The sequence below is a fragment of the Lissotriton helveticus genome, chromosome 10 (genome assembly GCF_964261635.1).
Source record: "Lissotriton helveticus chromosome 10, aLisHel1.1, whole genome shotgun sequence".
Classification (NCBI taxonomy): domain Eukaryota; kingdom Metazoa; phylum Chordata; class Amphibia; order Caudata; family Salamandridae; genus Lissotriton; species Lissotriton helveticus.
The window spans coordinates 1,066,072,102-1,066,095,773 of NC_136071.1; the positions used below are offsets into that span (position 1 = coordinate 1,066,072,102).

Consider the following 23,672-nt stretch of genomic DNA (forward strand, 5'->3'; position numbering starts at 1 on the left):
GTCGAGTTCCCACTACATTAAACAAGCATTTGCAATGCAATATGTCTCGCATTGATTCACGTTTGAGCTATTGGCATTGCAAATAACAATGCCTTTTATTTTTGTTTTCTTTTTAAAAATAAAAGGCATTATTATTTACAATACCAATAGCTTAAACTCGCGTAACTGCGAGACCTATTGCATTGCAAATGCTTGTTCTTTCTACTTTGTGTGTTTTCCCTTTCTTGCTTTATGTAAATGTCTGATGAGACAAAATAAGATCTGGTCCCCTAAAACGAGGGCTGGTGGCCCCCACCGGCACAAATTTAGGACTGGTTATATTATTGCACATAGTATTATATTTATTAGCAGGGGCCACGGCAGACCGCTTGAAGGGAGCATCCAGTGTTCTCTTTACCCAGTACTGCATTTCTATCAATTATCAACAATAAGCATTTAAGAATATTGGCCTTGTTCAATGATGTCAGCTTGGGTTTTGAGAGCTATTGTGACATCATACACCAGATGGCCCCTTTAAACTAATTATATTGTGTGATGGGACGACCTGTCAACCTTTTTTTTCTAGTATATTCTGTCAGCAGTTTTGTGGACTATAGAAGGTAGTCCTAGATGTAACATTCGAACCTAGGATCAGCTGATAAAGTATTCTGCGTCTGACGCTTTAAATAATGTCTGTTTTTGTATCTCCGCAGAGTCAAGTCTTCCTTTTCGGAGGGGGCCAAGTCGAACCCATCAAAGAGGCATCGAGACAGATTAAATACGGAGTTGGATCGGCTGGCTGGCCTGCTGCCATTCTCACAAGATATTATCAGCAAACTGGATAAATTGTCTGTGCTGAGGCTCAGCGTCAGTTACCTGAGGGCGAAAGGATTTTTTGAGGGTAAGAAACACTTTCCTTTTTTCTGCGTGAGGGTGTTGATGCTTGTCTGAGCTCGGTGCTCCGAGGGAGGTATGGAACAGTGCCATGTTTCTTTGCATCCAGGCTTTATTAGCACAGGTATCAAGAAATCGGTATCCCTTTTACTGATGTTCCAACCAAACCCATCTCTTAAAATGTTAGATTAAGGGGCATATCAACAAGGCGGCATTAAAAAATTATCGCCGCTTTTGCGGCCTTTTTCGGCCGAAAAGCGGCAATAATTTTAACGCCCTATTAGCAAGGACATGATAACGCGCGAATCCATGCTTCTTCACACTTTCCCTGAACGCCCAGCTTTGCATCTCTAATGAGATGCAAAGTGGGCGTTCCTACCCAGGATAACGGGAGAAATGTCGCTAAGCGGCATTTCTCCTATTATCAAGCATCACGCAGAGCAGCATAGCGACAGGAGAAGTAGCAATAACCTCTGTTATCGCTTCTTTCCTCACGCCTGCTTTGAAACTGACTTAGCCATGATATCCTATGGAAGGTGGATATCATGGCTAAGTATGTGTAGCCCTATCAGCAAGCTATCTCCTAAAGTTGTGCGATTATCGCTGGATTTCCAGCAATAATCACACAGTTAGGCCGCTTGCGCTCTGAATTTTATCGCTGTAGAGATAAGCCTTGCTTATAGTACGCTATCTCAGCGATAAAATTCAGAGTTGGGGGGCGATAATTATCCTAGCTCTAAGTGCGCTTAGCGATAATTATCACCCCCTCTTGATGATATGCCCCTAAGAGTTAATAGAAACATTTTTCCCGTGCGAGTGACTGATTCACAAACTTCACTTTTTGGTACATTTTATAATATTATAGTAGTCCTACAAAATTTACTAAGTGCTATTCACAAACTGCACTTTTATAGTAACTTACACTTTTTAGTACGTTTATAACTTTTACATATTCACAAACTGCACTTTTATAGCAACGTATACTTTGAACATCATTTACACGATTGTATTAAGTCCAAACCTCCTTATTTTCCATTTGTGGGTGTTGGAGCACCATGGCTTGGCCATGTGTAGTGCTAGGCTTACTGCAAAAGTGTATGTTAGTCACAAACGTGTAAATTACCACAAAAGTGCAGTATGTTAAAACTGAAAAGTAGTAAACGTACTCAAAACTATAAACATACTCAAAAGTGTAAGTTACCTTTGTCACGCATGTCCTTGGTGTTTTCTTATGCTTGGCTAGATTTGGTGTTGTGAATCTCATTGAGTCTGATTTGACAGCTGGCTGCAGGCCATATTGTTACTACATTCTTAAAATTGACTTAGAATGAGGTTTAGCTCCACCCAGAGGGGTGTTACGTTCTCCACTTAAGTTAGTGGCCTCGTGGAGTATTAATTCACCTTCCAGAAGTGCTTCCAGTTGATGGCATGAGGGACTATTTTCACATTTTAAAGTGCATTCAGTTATCACACTTTAACATTAAAATCTTTATTTACAATATACACAGGGAAGGGTTTAATGTGATAAAAACAGTTTGTACATGCAGAATATCTATTGAGAATTTGTGAATGCCTGTATTTTGACGTGTTGGTGCTTTAAAGCCTGACCTATTGGCATTGCCAGTCCTGTTTTCACTGAGCGTGCCAGAAGCTATGATGAAGCTGCATCTGACTATGTATTTCTTGCATGAGGCATTGTATCTTAACGGCTTCAAGTTTATCTTTCAATCAGTAATCCTTATTGATGCCTGTCCGGGGTTTTAAAACAATTAATGCCTTCTGTAGGAGTTTTTAACTACTGGTAATTGCCTGCACCACATTTTTACATTTATAGGCCAGAGGCAAAGACGAGGGTGCATAATGAGGAAAACACCAGTCAATGCCAAGTAATATTAATAGAAAGGGAATAAGCATGGCCACCTAATTTCAAAACACAGACACGTACACAAACCAAATGTCCTTGGCTGATCTGTGTTCCTGCTTCACGTTCTCACTGAGTTCAGACTGAAGGCAATCAACAAGGTCCGAGCCAGCAGTCTAGGAAGGAATTCTGATTGGCTTAGTCCGTCTTCAGAACTCTCAAATGATGTTAGTTATGCGTGTGCTCTCTGCTTTAGTGACACAATTCATTGTAGTAAACAGTTTGAATCAGATCACTGCAATTTACCTTTCTTTAGCTACTGTCAATACATTTTTGGTTGCATTACTTAAGTATCTTCCATAGATACATCATATGTGACTAACTAAAGCATACTACTAACCCAAAGGGAGAAGTGGAGGTACGCCAGTCCACAAACACTGTGAGATAAACACACCAAAGTGTGATGGCAAGACAGTGTTCAGCCTATTTTGGGCCCTACAACTGAAAAAAATAACAAACCCCTACTTTGAATCACGAGGAGATATATCATTTGCCATAGAATGCCAGTTAGATGGGATGAGGAAGCCTCTCCCACTAGTTGTGGCATGCGTTATCATTCGCGACCTCATCCTACCCCGGTAAGATGGTACTCAACCTCATTACAAGCGAGTTCTTAATAAAACTTACTGGACAAGATGAGATAGAGACAGACTAAAAATTCCTTAAGATTAAACCCAGGGTAATGCGTTTAATAGAGGGTACCTTAGGTACAGCTAACACCATACAAATACTGATACGAGAAAAGATCATCAAATATATCGCCAGTAAATATAACATTTTAAAACAATAACAATTACAAACAGTGAAATTGTTCCCGTTAATTTGCACTACAATACAATGCTTTACCTGAAGTGCATAGCACCCAAATATAGATTTCAGTACTAAAGCATACCCAAGTGTGAATATATTGCATGCAGCAGTTTTACAATCCCGGATATTTTGTGCAATAAAAATTGGTTTTAAGTAATGTCTCCTCAAACTAGGATAAAAACCACAAAATAAGATAAAGTGCTGTGTGCTTTGTGTCAATACACCATTACAGGTATTACTTGTAGGACATTTATTTGTATCAGGAATGAGACCCAAGTGATGAACAGTGCCCAGACGCAGTCTGTTTAGGACACAATGGTGCTGGCTATTGGTTACCCAGGTCAGATATGATTGGCAGCCGTCTGGCAAAATCATTCGATAAATATGTCATACCTGTTTGCTCCCTGGATTCTTACCACGTTCTTTGCACCAGTCTATAATACATAAAAGAGGCCATAATTACACTCTTCTCAATACAAGGATACTTTTGCGGTCACTCAAAATGGGTAGCTCAAACTATAAACTAAAATAATCATTTATATAAGACAACTAGGGAATCTTATGAGCATGGTTTAATGCGAGGCCGTCTAGGATGATAGACTTTGTAAAACTAGTTTCGGTTTTTGCTCAAATAGACTGTTATAATAATAAGAGTTTAAAAGCTAAAACTGAGGATCGTGAACCGTTACAATGACCTAACCATCCGTATATGCAAACGTGTTTCTGCCTGCATACATGCCATTACCGGTCAGGGGAATTAGTCAAGGCCTAACAGGGGGGCTTCCCTATCTTCTACTTCTAACACTGAGTAAGTATGAAGTGCAGCGTTGTCAGAATATGATTCCTACCTTGACAACCCAGGGAATCAAGGTTCCCTAACTCAAGGGAGCTAACACTCCATTGGATGAAAGGAGTTGGTATCCTCTGTAGTCACACGTTCGTCTAGAGGTATCCCGGCAGGCAAACCTAATGGCCTCTATTACTCAGCCACTTGTGTAACGAGCCCCCTCATTTTTGTATGTTTTTAGCTGTACCATCTCCCGATGGTGGGATGAGGTAGCCGATGATGAAGCATTCCACGGCTAGTGAGTGAGTCTTCCTCATCCAATCTAACTGGCACTCTATGGCAAATGATACATCCCCTCATGATTCAAAGTAGGGTTTTTTTGTTTTTTCAGTTGTATGGACCAAAATCAGCCTAGCAGTATCTCGCCATCTCATTTGGTATGTTTATTATTAACTTGAGCATAGCCATGTAATGTACGCATGTGTAGCACACATGTGTATTGTGCACACAACATTCATACATTAAACTCTCTTTTTTTAGAGGGGCCATCATTTTGGAAGACTGAGACCCAGATCAAGAGTGACCAATCCAAAAGGAAAACTACATGAGTTAATCAGACATTAGTAGACAAAATCACAGATATAGACATGGGAGACATTTGGTGAGAGTTTAATATCTTTTTCTCTCCTGTCAACTGGTCCTTCACTCAAGCAGACCATATAATTCTGAGCAGTTCATGAAAGAACAAGACACAAGTTGTAAGTTGTGGTGGGCACTGGTTTGTCTCATCACACGCCAGTCAGGCTTGATATATGGTTTTGGCAAAGACCATTAAAAGTAAGAAATCAAGATTTGGTGAATGTGCATAATAAACTTCTCAAATCCCATAACGATGATTACAAAGCCTTTAAAGGGATGCTTTGAGTACTTAAGTCTACAACACAGATGTAAAACTGAGAAAAGAGGGTATACAGCTTTCTCTTTTCAGACTCCTGTAGCCTGGAACATTCTCCTAGAGTTATGCCAGATTTCTATTCATCTAATTTTCTACAAACTACACAGTATTGTCTCTATGCACAAAGTTACCTTGCCTAAACTAATTCACTAGTGTAATATAAGAAGAAACTATTCAGACAGTGCCATAAATCCTGTGTGTGTGTGCATCAGAGTGCTTTCGAGAGACAAAATAACAAATGACATATTTCAAATTAAGAACAAGAAGCCAATTCACCAAAGGTACATATACACACTTGTGACCTGTATAAAACACAAATAATGCTTTTTCAACTCAGTATTTTCTGACTTTCTATCCATCCATATACATTCTCTTGCAGCGGCGGCTCCTTTATAAGAGTGTTGGGGCGTTGCTTCCCTATATGTGCCCCCAGCCTTTGAATTTAATGTAAATAAACATTTACAGCTTAAATACTTTTTCTGCCATGTTGTGGGTCTCTGTTTTGTGAATGGGAAGGTGCTGACGTCTTTTGTTGACATGTTAAACCCATACCAAGCCATTGTCTGGCTCCTTATGCATGTGGCTATTCAAGCCCTCCGGCAAACAGCTGACGCTCAACAGCGACTGTGTTTGCCTTCAATTCTAAGCCCTTCGAGTGGGTCCCTAAGTCTGGTATAAAAAGGGGATGCTCGCACCGGGGGCTCCCCCATATGGCGCTGCGTTTCATATAGCTTGTTTGGCCTTCCAAGTATCTTGCTGCCCTGTATCTCCCCACCTGCCGTCAGTCCCCTTGCTGGACCAAGTTATCCTTGCGTCTGACCCCTTGCCCCCAGGTTATGTCCTGGATAGAATTTTACTAAAAATGGTAATATAAGTGCTTTTGAATGTATTTTTTCATGACTATTGTTCATCTTGTGTAGAATTTTGCAAATTTGAAAAGGGTGCAGGGCACGAGTCCTTCTTCAATTGTCTTCTCTACTTTGGTGGTTATTTCTTTTGATTTATTTAGATCTTTTGTAAAGCACCAGTTGTCATTTTACAATAACTTTGAAACAGTGCTGTAGAACTTGTCACCTCTCTACCCTTCCTTACTGGAAACAGTTAACTTCTAGCATCCAGAAAGGCCGTCAGGAGAATAGTCTTTGAAGTTTTACCTTTGTCTAGACCAGGCCAATTTGCACACTAAAGTGACTGTTGAGCATATTAATGCATTGAGATATTGGCCAGTTTTTTATGTGTTTAGTATTTCAAGACTGTATATTCCCACAGCTTACTTTTCTACGTCATGAATTTGTTTTCAAACGCACCATTTGTCAACCTGATTTTTTCCTCAGGAGAAGGACCCATCCTGGACCCATCTTTGTCGATTAAGTTTTCTCGCTTCGATCGCTACATTAAAGTCATACCCAACTTTTTCACTGCGCCACTTTCAAATGTTGCCATGGTTCTCTTGTGAGACAAATGTAAATTAGGCATATTATAATGTGAACATGTCAAGGGATTTTATTCATAGACAACAATGGCATGTGCTTATGCCATATATGTGCAATTGAAAGCAATATGTATGTTATTTACGGTTGTGGTACGGAATATTGTACAAATAACCATTTGTTTTTTTACTTGAACTATCCTTCCTCAGCAGAAAATGTTTTTTTTTACAGAAATAGCATCACATTCTAAAAGCATACTAAAATAATGAATGATATATGGTGAACGCCCACAGCCTTTCCTATGATTTAAATACATGGGTAAACAGACAAGTTTCTAATCGACAGTGGTTTAGTGGGGTCTCTCTTATTCTGTGGTGTGGGATTATAATCGATTCCCACTGGCCCCTCTACCTGTTGGCGGCACCTCCGTTGGTGAAATCAGCTCCACCTTTGGCTTCTCCTACCATCTCTACAGCAAAGACAAATAAATATCCCTCTTTCCTCTCTTCTCTCCTCTTCTACAGAAACACATCTCTTGTTGAAAGACTCTATGCTCGCTTATGTTGACCTCGTAAAACACTGATGTATTTTACTTACTTTCAACACCTTCACCCATCTCTCCACCCAGTGCCTCCTTACACTGACTTCCTCTACCTCTGCTAAAAACCCAAGATATGTTTTAGTCTCCGATTTACGTGGACTCATATATCACTGTTACTGACGTGTCAGCTCGCTATTAAGGTATTAACATAAGAAACTTATGACTATCTCTCTCATTCTGCACTGCCAAAGCATTTTTCATTGGTTCTTAGTAAATCAAAATATTTTAACAACCTGCTTGTGGGCCTCCCTCAACCCCCTTTCTCTACCGTGGAACCGGTATAAGCATTTGCCACTCAAATTTTATTCAACCTTTGCAAGCAAAAACACATCACCCCCTTTGGATGTTAGGCCAGATGGCAGTAAACCACAAACAAGGCCCTCTACAAACTACTAATTCAGCGTGTTCCATGGAATATACCTTTGTTACCTGGCTTACATTATTAGTCAGCACACCCCAAACATATCTGATCTCCTGTACTGAACCTTCTATAAACCCTAAGCCTCACTGAACAGCATCTAAAGTTCAGTCTCTCCAGAATATGGGTACAGTTCAACAGAACGTTGTGTAGAACTGTAGTGTGCATTGTGTTTTAAGCACCTGTTGTCTCCATTACAAAACACATTTCCTTTGTCTAACAACCTTTTAACATTCTCTGCTTTCTGCCACTCTGCCAACTTTGCCCTACCACTTTCTTCTATATTTTACTGCTGTGTACAACATGGCTGATTGAAGAATTTCTTGCTGCATTAATAAATACGTAAACATATACATATATATAATTAGAACATTGGAATGTGAGGGCTCCATTGAAAACAATGGAGTGCTCCTGGCTTCTAATGGCCAGTAGAAGCCCAGAGCTCCAACATTCCAATGTTTGTTCACAGCTGTTACTGTGAACAAAAGGACTCACAAAGTCTGAGGGGATTTCAATCCCCTCAGGCTCTGTAAGGTCTTTGTTTTACAAATTAGAACATTCTGCCCTCTAGGGACAGAATGTTCTATTCACCTTATAACCCTTTTGTAGGGGGCTCTACCGGCCTTTAACGCTGGAGCGGGCCTTCAATGGCCGGTAGAGCCTGCTACAGCTATAAGGCTATAATAAAATAAATAAATATATGTTTCTGGATTCTCAAAGGCGTTCCCTCTTTTCCAGCCAGATACAGAACATAGCACAGATTTATTCTCATGGCGTGTAATTAACTTGTGTAGTTTTCCCTACCGGTCGGTCATTCTTGATCTTTGCGTCAGTCCTCCAAAATTATGTTTCCTCTAAAAAGATTTTATGGCATAAACAGAGATGATTGAGACCAATATTTGTTTTCAGTTTGACTTTGTTTAAATATGCCACCATTTTTTGATCAACCTTGTGGTCTTGAGACTCATTTGGTGCATATTTATGTAGAGACATAAATACTCCAAATATCTTGTTAAAGGCTGAAGCCTTATACATGTGTAGACAGACCCGATCTTATTCCTTAGAGTGCATCTTTTGTAGAAAAAGAAATTGGATCTTTCTCATGATATTAATTGTCACTGTTTTGTCTTTTAAAACTGTGAGTATTCGAGTGGTTTCAGTTTAGTTCAGAGTGCTTGGCTAGAAAATTGATATATCTAGATCATTCCAGAACTATCATAACCTTGTTCCCAAGGTAATAGCTTGGTTGTTTTGTTGTACAAGCATGTGAGCATTGTTCGTAAAAATTATCTTGATACATTTACCCTGGATCTCCGAAATGATGACAGTGTATACCCTGTTTCACACCTTCTGCTGTTTTCAAGATCCTAGCATTTTTGTTCGAATGTATGGCCTTGGTTTTCCAGCAGCTGTACATGATTAATTACCTGAGGGTGTGGCCAGATCATGCACTATTGTTTTCTTGACAATCATTTTTTCCTCTCCTTAGAAGTATGACGCTGCCTATTCTCTTACTTACATTTTTCTTTTTGGAATTTTTCCATCTATTTGCATTGAAAAACTGTGACATATTGCATCAGGCCTTGTATCACAAGAGAGAGGTTATCTTCGGGAATGTTTGCTATGCTTTTTATTGTCATTATGCATTCAGTGATTCTTGAGTTCATAATTAGGTAACTTATGTGGTAAATAAATAAATAATACCCTATTTTTGACTAGACTTATAGCATAACAGATAGCTCAATAAATAAGAGTCAAGATTCGAGGTAGTAGGAGTTTCTGCAGGTTTATTACAGCATAAGGACAGGATCAGGACAACCTGCATAGGAACAGAATGACAGGGCCCAGCAGGACAACTGGGGCCCAACAGGGGAAAAGAGGCCCAGCAGCTGCTGGGGCTAGGTCTGGGATGAGCGCGCTAACATTCAATAACAAAACACAGGCATATATACATAGCGCGAACACATAGCATTACATTGCAGTAGGCGTAACAGTGGGTGGAGCAGAAGGCGTGACGCGTAGCAGTCGCGAAAGATAACAGTAAAAAGAGGTGTAACTGGGCGTATACATAGACATGTGGTGCAAACGTAACAGAATATGTCATGAATGGGCGGAAACATAGGAGGGGGCTACCTAAGGAGCCGGGACCTCTAACCTAATGGTGCGCGGAAACTAGCAATGACGTGTTACTAGGAGAAGCTGGGGGCTATGAACTCTGTGTTAGGAGCAGAGACTAGAGTCTGGAGGGTCGGAGCGACATGTACCTAAACCCTATCTGGTATCTGATGTTTAGGGAACATGTTGATATAAACTAGAAGTCATGAGGGGAAAAGCTAACTTGACTCTAAGACTGGACCATGCATTATTCTACATGTAGTGCGTGATGAAGAATACTAAATAACTATTAAATACAGTATTTCTCTAACGTGGAGACGAGAAGGCTAGACAATGACGGAAACTATTGATGCAGTTCAGTAGCTTAGGAATGCAGAGGAGGAGGACTGAACTGATAGCTGGAACTATAACATACTTTTGGCAGACTCAGAGGCAGAGCCAAGCTGCACCGGGCACTGCGAGGCAGGAAGTAAGTGAAGGGTCGAGGATACAGGTGGGGGCTGTATCGCTCCTCAGCGAGGCTTTCAGGAGACAGAAGCTGAATCCAGGGTCCGGGCCCTTTTGAGGCCTGGAAACGGAGATTTTATAATGGAATAACGTGCACACTGGGAAACGTGGCAACATTACTTTACATAGGCCTGATATTCGTAGTATTCACGAGGACTGGAAACTAGCATACTAAAGGTGGACACAACTGGAATTGCGTCATTAATCGGACATGGGGAATAACATATGCATATTGGTCATGCACACATAACATATGATGGATGAGGCGTAGGGACACAGAACATGGCAAAATTTACTTTTCCACATTCCCTCCTTGTCACTACGTTTCCATCAGGAAACATCAATTTTCATGATACCATCTATCATTTCATACAGTACCATTTGCTCGTCTCGAATTGTCTTGGAACGGGATTTAGAACGGGGCTTGGGACTAGGAATACAAGAGGTAGCACACATGCTGCAAATCGCAGGGCCACATTGTATACAGAGGCAGCAGCTAAATATGATCGCTACTGCAATACCTAGAAAGGACAGGACTTTCCATCCCCATGCGGAAATTATATTCCAGAACCAACCGGACCATGTCCAGGTGCCTGGATCTTGGTGTAACAGATGGGCAATTTTATGGAGTCTGGTTATAGCTGAATAAACAGACGGCGCGTTATTTGGAATGAAAATGCAGCAACTAGATCCGATGACTCTACAGGCCCCGCCCCTATCGGCCAGTATGACGTCAAGGACGAGACGATTTTGCAAAACGACAAATCTCATAGCAGATTGTTCTTCGGTTAGGTTACCTAGAGCAGAGGCAGTCTCATTAACTACAGCTTCAAGGGTTCTTGTTAACCTACGGATCAGTTTACTATTCTGGACAGGTCCTACAAAAAAGAAGAAACCTTTATTGAAATCTGTATACTGTTCTAGAGTAGTTTCAGTATAATCGACAATTGGGGACTCCCTTCTATGTCTAATGTGTACTAGATGTGTGTTTCTGTGATAATCAGATGGGGCTAGGAAAACAGGTGGCAGTAGGAAGGCAATGTAACAGGTTCCCTCCCAATCGAGGGGCAGACGAACATATGCGGTTTGACCACAAATAAAATACGAATGACGTGAAGCTTTAAAAACAGATTTCCCACTGTCACTATACTTGATAACAGTAGTACAATCACTATGACCTATGTGTACAGAACCATAACTACGGACACATAATTCGCCTTTGACTGGTAGTACTGAAATAGCAGGTAAGTCTGGAGTAGTATCAGACTGAACATTCAGGACCATAAAATTCGACGAATAATTACCTAAATTATATACTTCATTTTCTAGATCTAAACCTGTTCTGTGGGGAAGACCTTTCTTGTCTGGAAAACATGTACCGTTAAGAAAAGACATATCTGTTGAGGATGACGTTAACGTGGACCATGCTCCACACGAACCATTATGTGAGAATGGATAAGGGAAAAGTGGCAGAACTCCCTTCGGTGTCTGGAAAGGGGGGAGTCGACCACACACCCAACAATTTGTGGCATTGCTGGTCTGGTGTGAGTAATGTAACATACGGATAAATGTGTTGTTGCGCATAGCGAGGCGGTATGAATATTCGTGAGGAGGCAGATCACTAAACGTGTGCTCTACTGTAGCATTAGTAGACATATTTACATGAGGAACTGGTAAATACAGATAGAACGCATAGCTGGTGCAGGAAATCAAAATGCTGATGAATAATATGAAACTCAGAAAAACGATACATTGAAGTGAACTTCGACTGACTCTCTCACTATGGGGGTCTATTTTATACATGTCAGAAACAATCTAACCGTTTCACCTAGGGGAGGACTTATACAATCAAACTGACTGACTTATTTTACTAGACCTTAATTTGAGCTTATACTCCTGCTGCGGAGTTTTCTCTAACAAGGGAGGGGTTGTAATAATGTCTTGTGCGGGACAGTCCTTTAAAACAATGTTTTGGCAGTCCTTCGAATCCCGGAAATCCTTGGAAATGTTCTTGGAGACTGATTTCAATCCATTGAAAAGTTTTACATGAGAAAGGTGGACCCACCCCTTCCTGCCTTCCAACTTGACGGCAGTTCGGGTGGTCAAGAGGACCTGACGTGGCTCCTTCCAACGTGGTTCCAGCGGACTTGATCTGTCAAAATTTCGGACCATCACAAGGGAGCCTGGAACGATCTCGTGCGGTGCCACCTCGGTATTGTCTGGAAATGCGGCGGCAACCTGTGAACGACATGAGTTGAGGGCAGACATCAAGGAAGCTAGGTAATCTGTCAGCATATTACATGAAACATCGGTAATACTTCGGGGTCTAGGAGTACCCCACATGTTAGGGGGGCGGCCGAATACGACCTCATACGGGGACAGACCTGATCTGGAATGTGCGACCATGCGCATATAAAATAAAGCGACTGGCAGAGCTATTAACCAGTCCACACCTTTGTCTTTACAGACTTTTGCAATGCGGATTTTCAGAGTCTGATTATGTCTCTCTACGAGACCGGCTGCTTCAGGATGGCGTACACAATGGAACTTCCACTGGTACCCTAACAACAGGGAAACGTGCTTCATTAACTCTGAGGAGAATGGCTGACCGTTATCAGAATATACGACTCTAGGGAGTCCGTATCTAGGGAAAAATTCACGAACCAACTGCTTGGCAGTGGTCGCGGCTGTGTAATCTGGGACTGGATATGCTTCTGTCCACCTGGACAAAGCGCATACAACTACAAGGACATACTTGAAACCTCGACATCGCTCCATCTGAATATAATCCATCTGGAGGACCTCAAAAGGGTGGTCAGGGGGCTGGAAACCACCTTGTTCCACCGGGACACTTTTACCTGGATTAAACTGACAACATATCATACAGGTACGGACTTTCTGTTTGGCTGCAGCTCGTAAATGCTTGTTGAACCAAATGTTCTGGATACTATCTAACATAGCTTTTTCTCCTAAATGTGCTGGACTATGTGCGGTATTGATAATGACTTGAACCATAGAATCGGGGAGAAACCATGTGGCTCTACCCTTCGTTAACCATCCTTGATCTGTCTGGACCCCTCCTTGTTCAGACCATTTCTTGATTTCATCGGGAGTAGCATGTAACTGGATATCTATGACATCTTGTGTAGGGTCCTTAACTGTCATGCATGTAATCGGATCTGGAGTATGTGTCATGTTAACTGGAATGTCTGGAGTCTGTGCTGTAAGCTTGGCTGTGCGGTCTGCTAGATCATTACCTTGGGAAATAATGTCTGTAACTTTCGTATGTGCTTTACATTTCATGATAGCAATAGATGTCGGTAAATGTATGGCATCTAACAGGGCTTGAATAAGGAGACCATGCTGAATCTTGGTTCCATGAGAAGTCATGAAACCTCTCTCCTGCCAGAGCACTCCGAAGTCGTGTACAACTCCGAATGCGTAACGTGAATCTGTGTAAACATTAACTTTCAGGTTCTTGGCGTGTATACAGGCTTGTGTCAGAGCAACTAGCTCTGCTGCTTGAGCGGACAGGGTGTCAATACGGTGTGTTTCAATAACTTCAGTGTCAGTAGTCACTGCATACGCGGCGACTAGTTCTCCTGTACTAGTTCTCATACATGAACCATCCACATAAAGTGTCAGGTCAGGATCTGGTAACGGAATGTCTGTCAGGTCTTGTCTTGGCTTTGTCGTAATGTTAACTACTTCCACACAGTCATGTGTGTCTGGATTTGAATTAACTGATGGTAACAGTGTAGCAGGATTCAGAACGTTGCAGCGTCTGATTTCTATGTGTGGCTGGAACAGTGTCAATTCATAACCTGTTAAACGTGCAATTGTCAAGTGCTGAGTTTGTGTTCGGTTCAAAAGAACTTCTACTGAATGTGGGACTTGTACTGTCAGGGAGTGTCCTAAAACTATGGAATCACTTTGTCTGATAGCTAGTGCTGTGGCTGCAACTGACTTGAGGCACGCAGGCAACGCCTGGGCGACTGGATCTAGTGTGCTCGAAAAATAAGCACAGGGCTTGTATTGACCTGCTTGATCTTGTCTGAGAACAGATAATGCTGTACCTTCCCGTTCAGTAACGAAAAGTGTAAAAGGCTTACTGTAGTTCGGTGTAGCTAGAACTGGAGCTTGACATAGGGCTTTCTTTAACTCGTTAAAACTAAGTGTATGTTCAGATGTCCAAGGGAGGACAGTCGATACGGCTGCCTCCTGTGTCGTTAACTGTATCAGTGGCTTGGCTAGAAATGCATACTGGGGAATCCATTGTCTACAATAAGAAGTTAGGCCGATAAAGGCACGTACCTCCTTCTGGGTTCTGGGCTGGGGAAGACTCGCTATTAACTGGATACGGTCGGGTGTCAACTGCCTACCCCTCTTGGACAGCAAGTGTCCTAAGTATACCACTTGCTGGACACAGAATTGAAGCTTCGAAGGTGACACCTTGTGCCCCATCTCGGCTAGAAAATACAGAACTGTAAGGGATGCTCGCTCGCAAGCACGTTCAGAACGGGCAGTGATCAGTAGATCATCGACATACTGGAGCAGGGCAGTGTCAGTTGGCATGTGAATGTTGTCCAGTTGTCTCTTAAGTGCTTGACTATAAATACTAGGACTTTCTGTGAAACCCTGAGGAGCGCGTGTAAACATATAGCTCCTTCCATTTAAACAGAATCCGAAAAGAAACTGGCTATCTGGATGAATTGGAACACTAAAAAATGCATTCTTGAGGTCTATGACACTGAAAAACATGGCTTCGGAATCAATGGCTGTTAACAGGGAAGAAATATCTGGGACAACTGGGTACTGAGGAATAATACATTTATTAAGCTCTCGTAAATCAATCACTAATCGATATACTGGGGGTGCATTTGGATCAGTACGTTTCATGACTGGAATGATCGGAGAATTACATACATTGGAGTCAGTTTCTACAACTACTCCCTGAACCATGAGCTCGTCAATAATTTTGGATAAGGCTGCTACAGCCTCAGGTGGCAATCTGTACAGTCTGATTCGTGGTAACACTACACCTGGTTTGAGAGTCACACGATGGGGTGTGATTTGCATATAACCTACATCAGTTGGACCTTGCGCCCATAAATGCTGTGGAACATTAGACAATCTTGAATCAAAATCTCGTAATACATAGTGACCCTTAAAGTCACGTAGGAACAGACGTATTCCCTCTGGGGAACAGCAAATAACTGCACCTAACTCTTTCAGTGTCTTAATGCCTAACAGATTTTCTGGACATGACTTAGTAAGTAACAGATCAGTAGTACGGGACAATGGACCTACATCTAGAGTGACTGGCTTTGATATCTCGTTAACTATTGGTTTTCCTGAAAACCCAAGGGAAACATTTCTTGAGCCTGAGAGTGGAGCCCCTGGAACTTCGGCATGACTAATTGTGGTCCTACTTGCCCCTGTATCAATCAAAAACTTTCTGTCTTTCCCTAATACTTGACTGTGAACATAGGGACCTTCTTGGTCTACAGGTATCTCGATGAGAGGCAAGCCTACCTCCCTCTCTAGGCTGTTTCATGAATATGACTGGTACTCTGGATACTCGGACTGTGCATACTGATACATCTGTGACGTAACATGCTGTGTTGCAGCTATAGGCTGCGGTGCGGAAACTGTCTGTTGCGCATTCTGTGACTGAGGAATCTGTGAAACTTGTTCTTGTCTCAGCGGACGTGGTCTTTCTTTAGTCTTACCAGTAGCTATGTTGTGTTTCAGAACTGCACACTCGTTTATAAAATGACCTGGCTGTTTACAATAATTGCAGTTCCCTTTAACGGGAGCTGCAGAATGACTGGCTTGATTGGCTTGATTTGGACCCCTCTTCTGACTGTCTTGAGGAACAGATTGTGCAACTAGCACTTTCATTTTCGTGTCTTTCATACGTTTTCTCTCGTGTTCTTGCTCTTCTCTGATTCTATTCTGGTGATACTGGAGCATCTGGAGCATCTGGGACGGAGTATTTGCTTGCCAGGTGCTTTCAACTTTCAAAACTCGATTTTTAATTTGTGGGCTTGAATTCTCGACTAATTTGGTAACGAAAAGGTGAGGGTATGACTCACTACTTGTCTTGAGACCACTGTTAATACTAAAACATTTCTCAAATCTAGAATAAAAATCACTAATATCTTCATCTTGTTTCTGTTTACAGGCTGAGATTGCATCCCAGTCTTCCTTCCTAGTTGTCAATAATCTGGGTAAAACTTGAATCAATAATTCTGGTAATTCTTTACATTTATCTCCAAGACCGGTACCTGGTACTCGTGCCTTGTCTTCAGCTTCTAGAGCTGTCCAATCGATCTTTTTCTCTCCCACCTCCCATTCTTTTTCCTTTAACTTTTCATACACCCCTGCGGGTAACAGGACCTTTAACATTTTAATAATATCTGGGTAAGTATATTCTCCCATACGGAGCATGTCTTTTAATTCTCTATGGAACCCTGCTGGATCTTTGTCATGACAGGGAATTAATTTCTTCATTTCAAGAAGTTCCATCTTTGAAATCGGAGTGTATACAAACACTCGTTGCATTACGCCACCCGCCCCTTGGACTGGGTGGACTTCTCGTAACGGATTCTGTCTGTCTATGTAAAACGATTTACTTTCTGGGGGTGAGACATGAACAAAATGTGGGTTCAAAAACGTTCTATACTTGTGACGCTGTTCTAGAATGACACTTATTAAATCGGTACCTAGACCTCTCCATCTATACTGGAGTAACTCGTTCAGGATATCGTGTAACGGGCCTGGATCAGAATGTTGACCCTCATACAGAGTAATGAGGTGCTGGATCATATACATACCCACCAGTCGTTGCTCGGCTGGGGGCAGTTTCAGAAACATTTGTGCCACTATTTCGTCTGGAAAAGTGGTAGAATCAGTAATCCATCGGACTGCTGATCGGGCTAGTTCTTGTTCATGCATGGTACTTAATTCACTGTAACCGATTCGTGATTTCAGAATGTGATCGGTAGCTTGAAATACTTGTTCTAGAGAACCTTGTTCTGGTGCTGGATGATGAAAAATAGACTTGGGTTCTAGACGTAAATGGCGATCTGGAAATCTGGATTTTCCTACATACGCTATTCTGACGGGATTCTCGTCTTCCTCTTCAGGATCAGAGATACTTTCTTTCTCGCTTACTTGTGCTGCTTTACGCTGGTCGTGTAACCTTATTATTTCTTTACGAATTTTCTTGTACATATTCTCCATGGCACTGACGGTCTTGTGCTTACCCTCGGCTATATTATCACTCCACCTTGTCAGGATTCTCATTTCGGCGGGATCTTTAGACGGGTAATCTTGTTCTCTTATTAGACAATTGATCAGGAACTTTAATATCATGAGCTGAATTTCGGCTTTCCTTTGAGACATAATCTCGCCAATACTTTCTGGATCATCCCCTGTACGGATGAAACGATATATTCTGTCTAGATCTTCTTTCATATTCGGCAAGGTGACTAGATACTCGGTCACTCTCCTTACACGTAAGGAATATAAAACCATAGTATATTCGCCTGGAACTGGATCATAAACACATTCGTTAAGGGCTTGCCTGATTTCTGTAACAGACTTATTACTTTTAGGAGTACGCTGTGATGCTTGAGCATGTAATTCGAGTGCTGATAAACGCTTGTGTGGCGGCGGGGTTTGAGGAGTAGCTCCTCCTGCGGCCCCTAGACTGGAGTCGTCTACTGAGGCTCTACGTCCTGGCAGAGTGGGAAGTGGAACTGTAGGCTGGACCGGGGGTACCGTAACAGGTACTCCGGTGTCTGGAGGAGCGGGAAGTGCCTGATTTACAGGGACTGGCGGAGCGCGAACATGATTTGTATATTCGGGGACTGTGTCGTCCAGATAGGACGAAATAAAAATATCAGCTGCGGTCGGTTTGTGACGTAGCTTGGTCGGAACTAATGGTGGCGGGAAATTACTAGATGCCTCTGGGGTCGCTTTTGGCACTCCTTCGGCAAGGAGAGGATACATACCCTTAATAAGGGCATGCCTCTGTCTGTCTGACTGTTCGGTTTTGACTTGTTCACCTATCTCGATTAATTCTCTTTCTTGGGCTCGTTCTTGGGATTCTCTACTTAACTCTGACTTTCTGACTTCCTTTTCGGTTCTTTTATGAGCTTCTTTACGCCATAACTCGATGGCATCTTTCTGTGACTGTTTGGCTTTCTTTTTCCATAATGCTTCTTCTACTCGCATGATACATTCGGCATCCCATGTACCCGATACGGGCCATCTATACTTTTCTTCTAACTGTTTGGTATACTCTACCCATAAATCTAGATACATTATGGCGCTTATGCCATGTTTCTGATACATAAAATGACCTGGACTGTCCCTAGGCGGGACAGGAACTGCTTCCTCTAATAAACCTTTTCTAGTTTTTAACTGACGTAACTTGGAAAATATAGGCATGACTGAACTGTAATCTGGACACAATACAATACACAATAAAAACACGAAATCACATCACACTCATACCACAACATTAAAATACATAAAGAACATTATAAATAACAGTTCGAACAGAATATTACCTGGAATACTGAGAACAGAAATAGAACAGATTTTCTTGAGAACGGAACAGACTAGAGTTACTGGATGCACTGCTGTAACAGTACGGAACATACCGGTCCCATAAAGGGACGCATCAGGACCCGTATCCACCTAGGTGAACACTTCGTTTGTGAGTCTGGGCACCACCAACCCACGGACCAGGAGTCAATTTAAATTGGTCCTGTCTAGATACTACCCCAGCAATGGTACTCACCGGGCAGCACGGAACGGAAGGCCTCGGACTGGACTGGACGACTGGACGACGAACTTCGGACTTCGGACTTCAGTTACAGGTGGGCCTCCGGATACCTCGGACCTTGGACTCTCGGCTTGGGCTCTGGTCGGGACTCGCCGCGTTCCTCCACCGTCTCGTTCGGATGCTGGACCGCCTCCTCCGTCTCCTCCGTGGGCCTGAGGGATACTTGAGCAGAAATATCTGCCACTGCGCAGAAGAGTTCCGTCACGACTGCAGAGGGTCAGGGGGCGGCGTGGCTTCACCGACGCGTGGGGAAAGGGCAAGTCCCTATTCGGGCGCCATTATGTGGTAAATAAATAAATAATACCCTATTTTTGACTAGACTTATAGCATAACAGATAGCTCAATAAATAAGAGTCAAGATTCGAGGTAGTAGGAGTTTCTGCAGGTTTATTACAGCATAAGGACAGGATCAGGACAACCTGCATAGGAACAGAATGACAGGGCCCAGCAGGACAACTGGGGCCCAACAGGGGAAAAGAGGCCCAGCAGCTGCTGGGGCTAGGTCTGGGATGAGCGCGCTAACATTCAATAACAAAACACAGGCATATATACATAGCGCGAACACATAGCATTACATTGCAGTAGGCGTAACAGTGGGTGGAGCAGAAGGCGTGACGCGTAGCAGTCGCGAAAGATAACAGTAAAAAGAGGTGTAACTGGGCATATACATAGACATGTGGTGCAAACGTAACAGAATATGTCATGAATGGGCGGAAACATAGGAGGGGGCTACCTAAGGAGCCGGGACCTCTAACCTAATGGTGCGCGGAAACTAGCAATGACGTGTTACTAGGAGAAGCTGGGGGCTATGAACTCTGTGTTAGGAGCAGAGACTAGAGTCTGGAGGGTCGGAGCGACATGTACCTAAACCCTATCTGGTATCTGATGTTTAGGGAACATGTTGATATAAACTAGAAGTCATGAGGGGAAAAGCTAACTTGACTCTAAGACTGGACCATGCATTATTCTACATGTAGTGCGTGATGAAGAATACTAAATAACTATTAAATACAGTATTTCTCTAACGTGGAGACGAGAAGGCTAGACAATGACGGAAACTATTGATGCAGTTCAGTAGCTTAGGAATGCAGAGGAGGAGGACTGAACTGATAGCTGGAACTATAACATACTTTTGGCAGACTCAGAGGCAGAGCCAAGCTGCACCGGGCACTGCGAGGCAGGAAGTAAGTGAAGGGTCGAGGATACAGGTGGGGGCTGTATCGCTCCTCAGCGAGGCTTTCAGGAGACAGAAGCTGAATCCAGGGTCCGGGCCCTTTTGAGGCCTGGAAACGGAGATTTTATAATGGAATAACGTGCACACTGGGAAACGTGGCAACATTACTTTACATAGGCCTGATATTCGTAGTATTCACGAGGACTGGAAACTAGCATACTAAAGGTGGACACAACTGGAATTGCGTCATTAATCGGACATGGGGAATAACATATGCATATTGGTCATGCACACATAACATATGATGGATGAGGCGTAGGGACACAGAACATGGCAAAATTTACTTTTCCACACTAGAATCCTCCCAATCGTTTTGTAGGTCACCAAGATGCTTATCTTTGTGAAGAATGCATGAATGTACTGGTATTTATGTAGCTTGAAACTAGCAGAAGATCAAAGAAGTGCTGTACTTTTTGGGGTAAATTGGTATTTGATCCATAAAGTGGGAAATTATATCTTTTTATGATACATGAAGTGTATATCTTTAGATTCCACAATTATATTGCATTCCCTATGCTTACAATTGCACTTGACATATTGATATGTTTTAGTATAGAGACTTTAAGTGATTTACATCAATTAAACAAGTTTTGTTTTGGTGCTGTGACTCAGATTCTAACTCAGATCTTTACTTCCAAAGTCAGCACCTTATCAACAAGACCACATCTCCTTTAAAAGTCAGTATTTTGCAGAGGCAGTCTGCGGGCTGCTCATTTAGGCTCTCAGTTTCTGGCCCTGACCACCTTCAGGGATGAATTGTTTATGGTATTTGCTGTAGGCATCAGGCAAATCCACCTCTGAGCACATGAACTTCACTTGTTTAGTACATCAAGACACATATTTTGTGTCACTTGGGGGTCGATTCCGATTCGGGTAACTAATCCGTATGACGATTCAAATTCGTAGCCGTTTCCGTACGAATCGTACAAATTCGTCCGAATCGCGTAGTACGATCCGTAATAAAAAAAATACGTCTGAATCAGTGCAAACCATACGAAAAGCAATGGAAAATCCGTACGATTGGACCCTGAAAATGAACCGTACGAATCGTAAACATGCCGTATGACCCGACAATTACGTTCCGGACCGCGGACCGAGAACGCGATTCGTACGGGAAACGTTGTATGAGCAATTGGTACGGAAAGCCACATATTCACATACGCACTGTACCCCTGCAATCATGGGGGCATGCACCGTACCCCTATGCTCTGCACCCCGTGGCACCGTACCTCTACGCACCGTACCCTGTGATACCGTATCCCTACGCACCGTACCCCGTGACTCCGTACCACTACGCACCGTACCCCTTGGCACCGTACCCCTGCAATCATGGGATGTACTCGCATACCCGGGGGGTCCGGTTCGCACGCAGTTCGAGTCAAAATGTGCTTATACGGACGTTTTAAACTCCCGTAGAAAAACAGTCGTACGGAGTGCTGTCGTAATGAATCCTACTTGTTGGGTCGGAAAATGCTGCTTCGATCCGTACGGACTTCGCGTACTGCGTGTTCCATGTACGATTTGTACGTATTTGTAAGTCGTACGGTGTTTGGTACGATTCGTATGGAGATCTGCTTTGCGTTCCGATCGTACTTCATCGTATGTAAGGGGACATCGAAGGTGTACGATTCGTACGGGAAAAATGCTCCGTACGGCTATTCGTAGGGGATTTTACCGAATCGGAATCAACCCCTTAGTGTGGTTTCTTTCTGTTAGGTTCCCTGTAGCACAGCATTCTTACGTGTACCCACCAGTCCTCTGTCTACTTCTTTATTTGGCTTGAATTATTTACATATAATCAGTCTGTTTATCTGAGAAAAGGTGTTCTGCCTCGGGCAGGTAGTGATTACTGAATTATCTTTGTGTTCTTTCAGGTGCTGCTTTTAAAATAAAGGATCCTAATAACTATGCTGTTAAGGAAGCTGCAATTTGTTTACGAAAATCTCAGCACACAATAATATAGAAAAACACTAACTATTAACATGAAAATTCATAATAAGTCAAATGTTAGAAATGTGCCGTTATATAATATGCAAATGTGAAAATGTTGTTTATTTTCGACAGAAAGCTTTAATTTCCATCATTTTCCACTTACTAGGCTGCACTTTTCATTTATTCTACTTTATCCCTTTAAGAAAATAATAGATTTTCATAAAATAGTGATTTAACATTCGAACTGTAGGGCTTCACTTTTTGTGAAATGTGCTGTTTCCTTAGAAAATGTATTCTTTCTCACACCATATGACTTCACTGTACTTAGATTGTTTTCTTTGCCACATATACATAATGAGCAAGTGTATTCATGAAAAGAAAATGCTTTCTACAGCTTACAATTTGTGATCTAACCAGGACAAACCATTATTTGAATATTTCATTTAGTAAAATAGCTTATTGATAATTCAAGGGACACCAGACAGCTAACAGAGTAAACTTGCAAAAAGTTCTCATGAGAACCTTCGTAGATGTAACTTCTTGTAATACCTTGTAGCCATTTCTAACTAACTTCATGCTGATTGGGACATTTACCGTGGGAATCGAGGACGACAAATCATCGAAAAATCTCTCACCATTGGAGCCAATGACACATTCACCTGTTTTTGCAACACGTTTATCTGCTTTCTATATAGTACATGTTCCTTGCTAGAGAGGTACTCATTTCATTTATCCCTACCCTGCCATGTCCCTTGCCATGTTGCTGTGTTTGCTTACTTGCCAAAAGCTACTGCTTACGGTGACTTCCTACTGAGTTTCTCTCTCACCCTTTTAGACGGTTGCTACTCAATTGTTCGGAATACTGGACTGAGTCTCCAGAACTACCCTTTGTGGGGAGTACGATCTTCCTCTTATTTTTTGATTTTGCTCCAAAATCTACATGTTCTTTTCCAGAAGGAACTCTTTATGGGTTCTTGTTAGGATAGGACAGGCCCTTTAGTTTAGTAGTTATAGTTAGGATCTTGTTTCTATTCAAATAGCATTTTTTATTTTCTCAATATCTTTTGTGTCGTTTGACAAATCTTCACGAAAGTTTCAAAACTAATGGCCCGCTCTGGTCAGCTCCTACCTTGGAATTTTCAGGTTGATTCGTCAAGCGGGGTCGAGAAAAAAGGGGGGTCCCAAAACCTGTTTTCCCCATGTTAATTTCCGTTGGAAAATTTAAACAG

The 23,672-nt window shown here is 42.2% G+C and overlaps 1 protein-coding gene across 1 annotated transcript in view; it reads left to right on the forward strand.

Moving 5' to 3' along the window:
* AHR (aryl hydrocarbon receptor) overlaps positions 1 to 23,672 on the forward strand; it is a 510,239-nt gene that overhangs the window by 131,878 nt on the left and 354,689 nt on the right. The window contains exon 2 of the mRNA XM_078663779.1: positions 693 to 880. Within this exon, the coding sequence (XP_078519905.1) occupies positions 693 to 880 (188 nt within the window). The remainder of the gene's footprint in view (positions 1 to 692; positions 881 to 23,672) is intronic.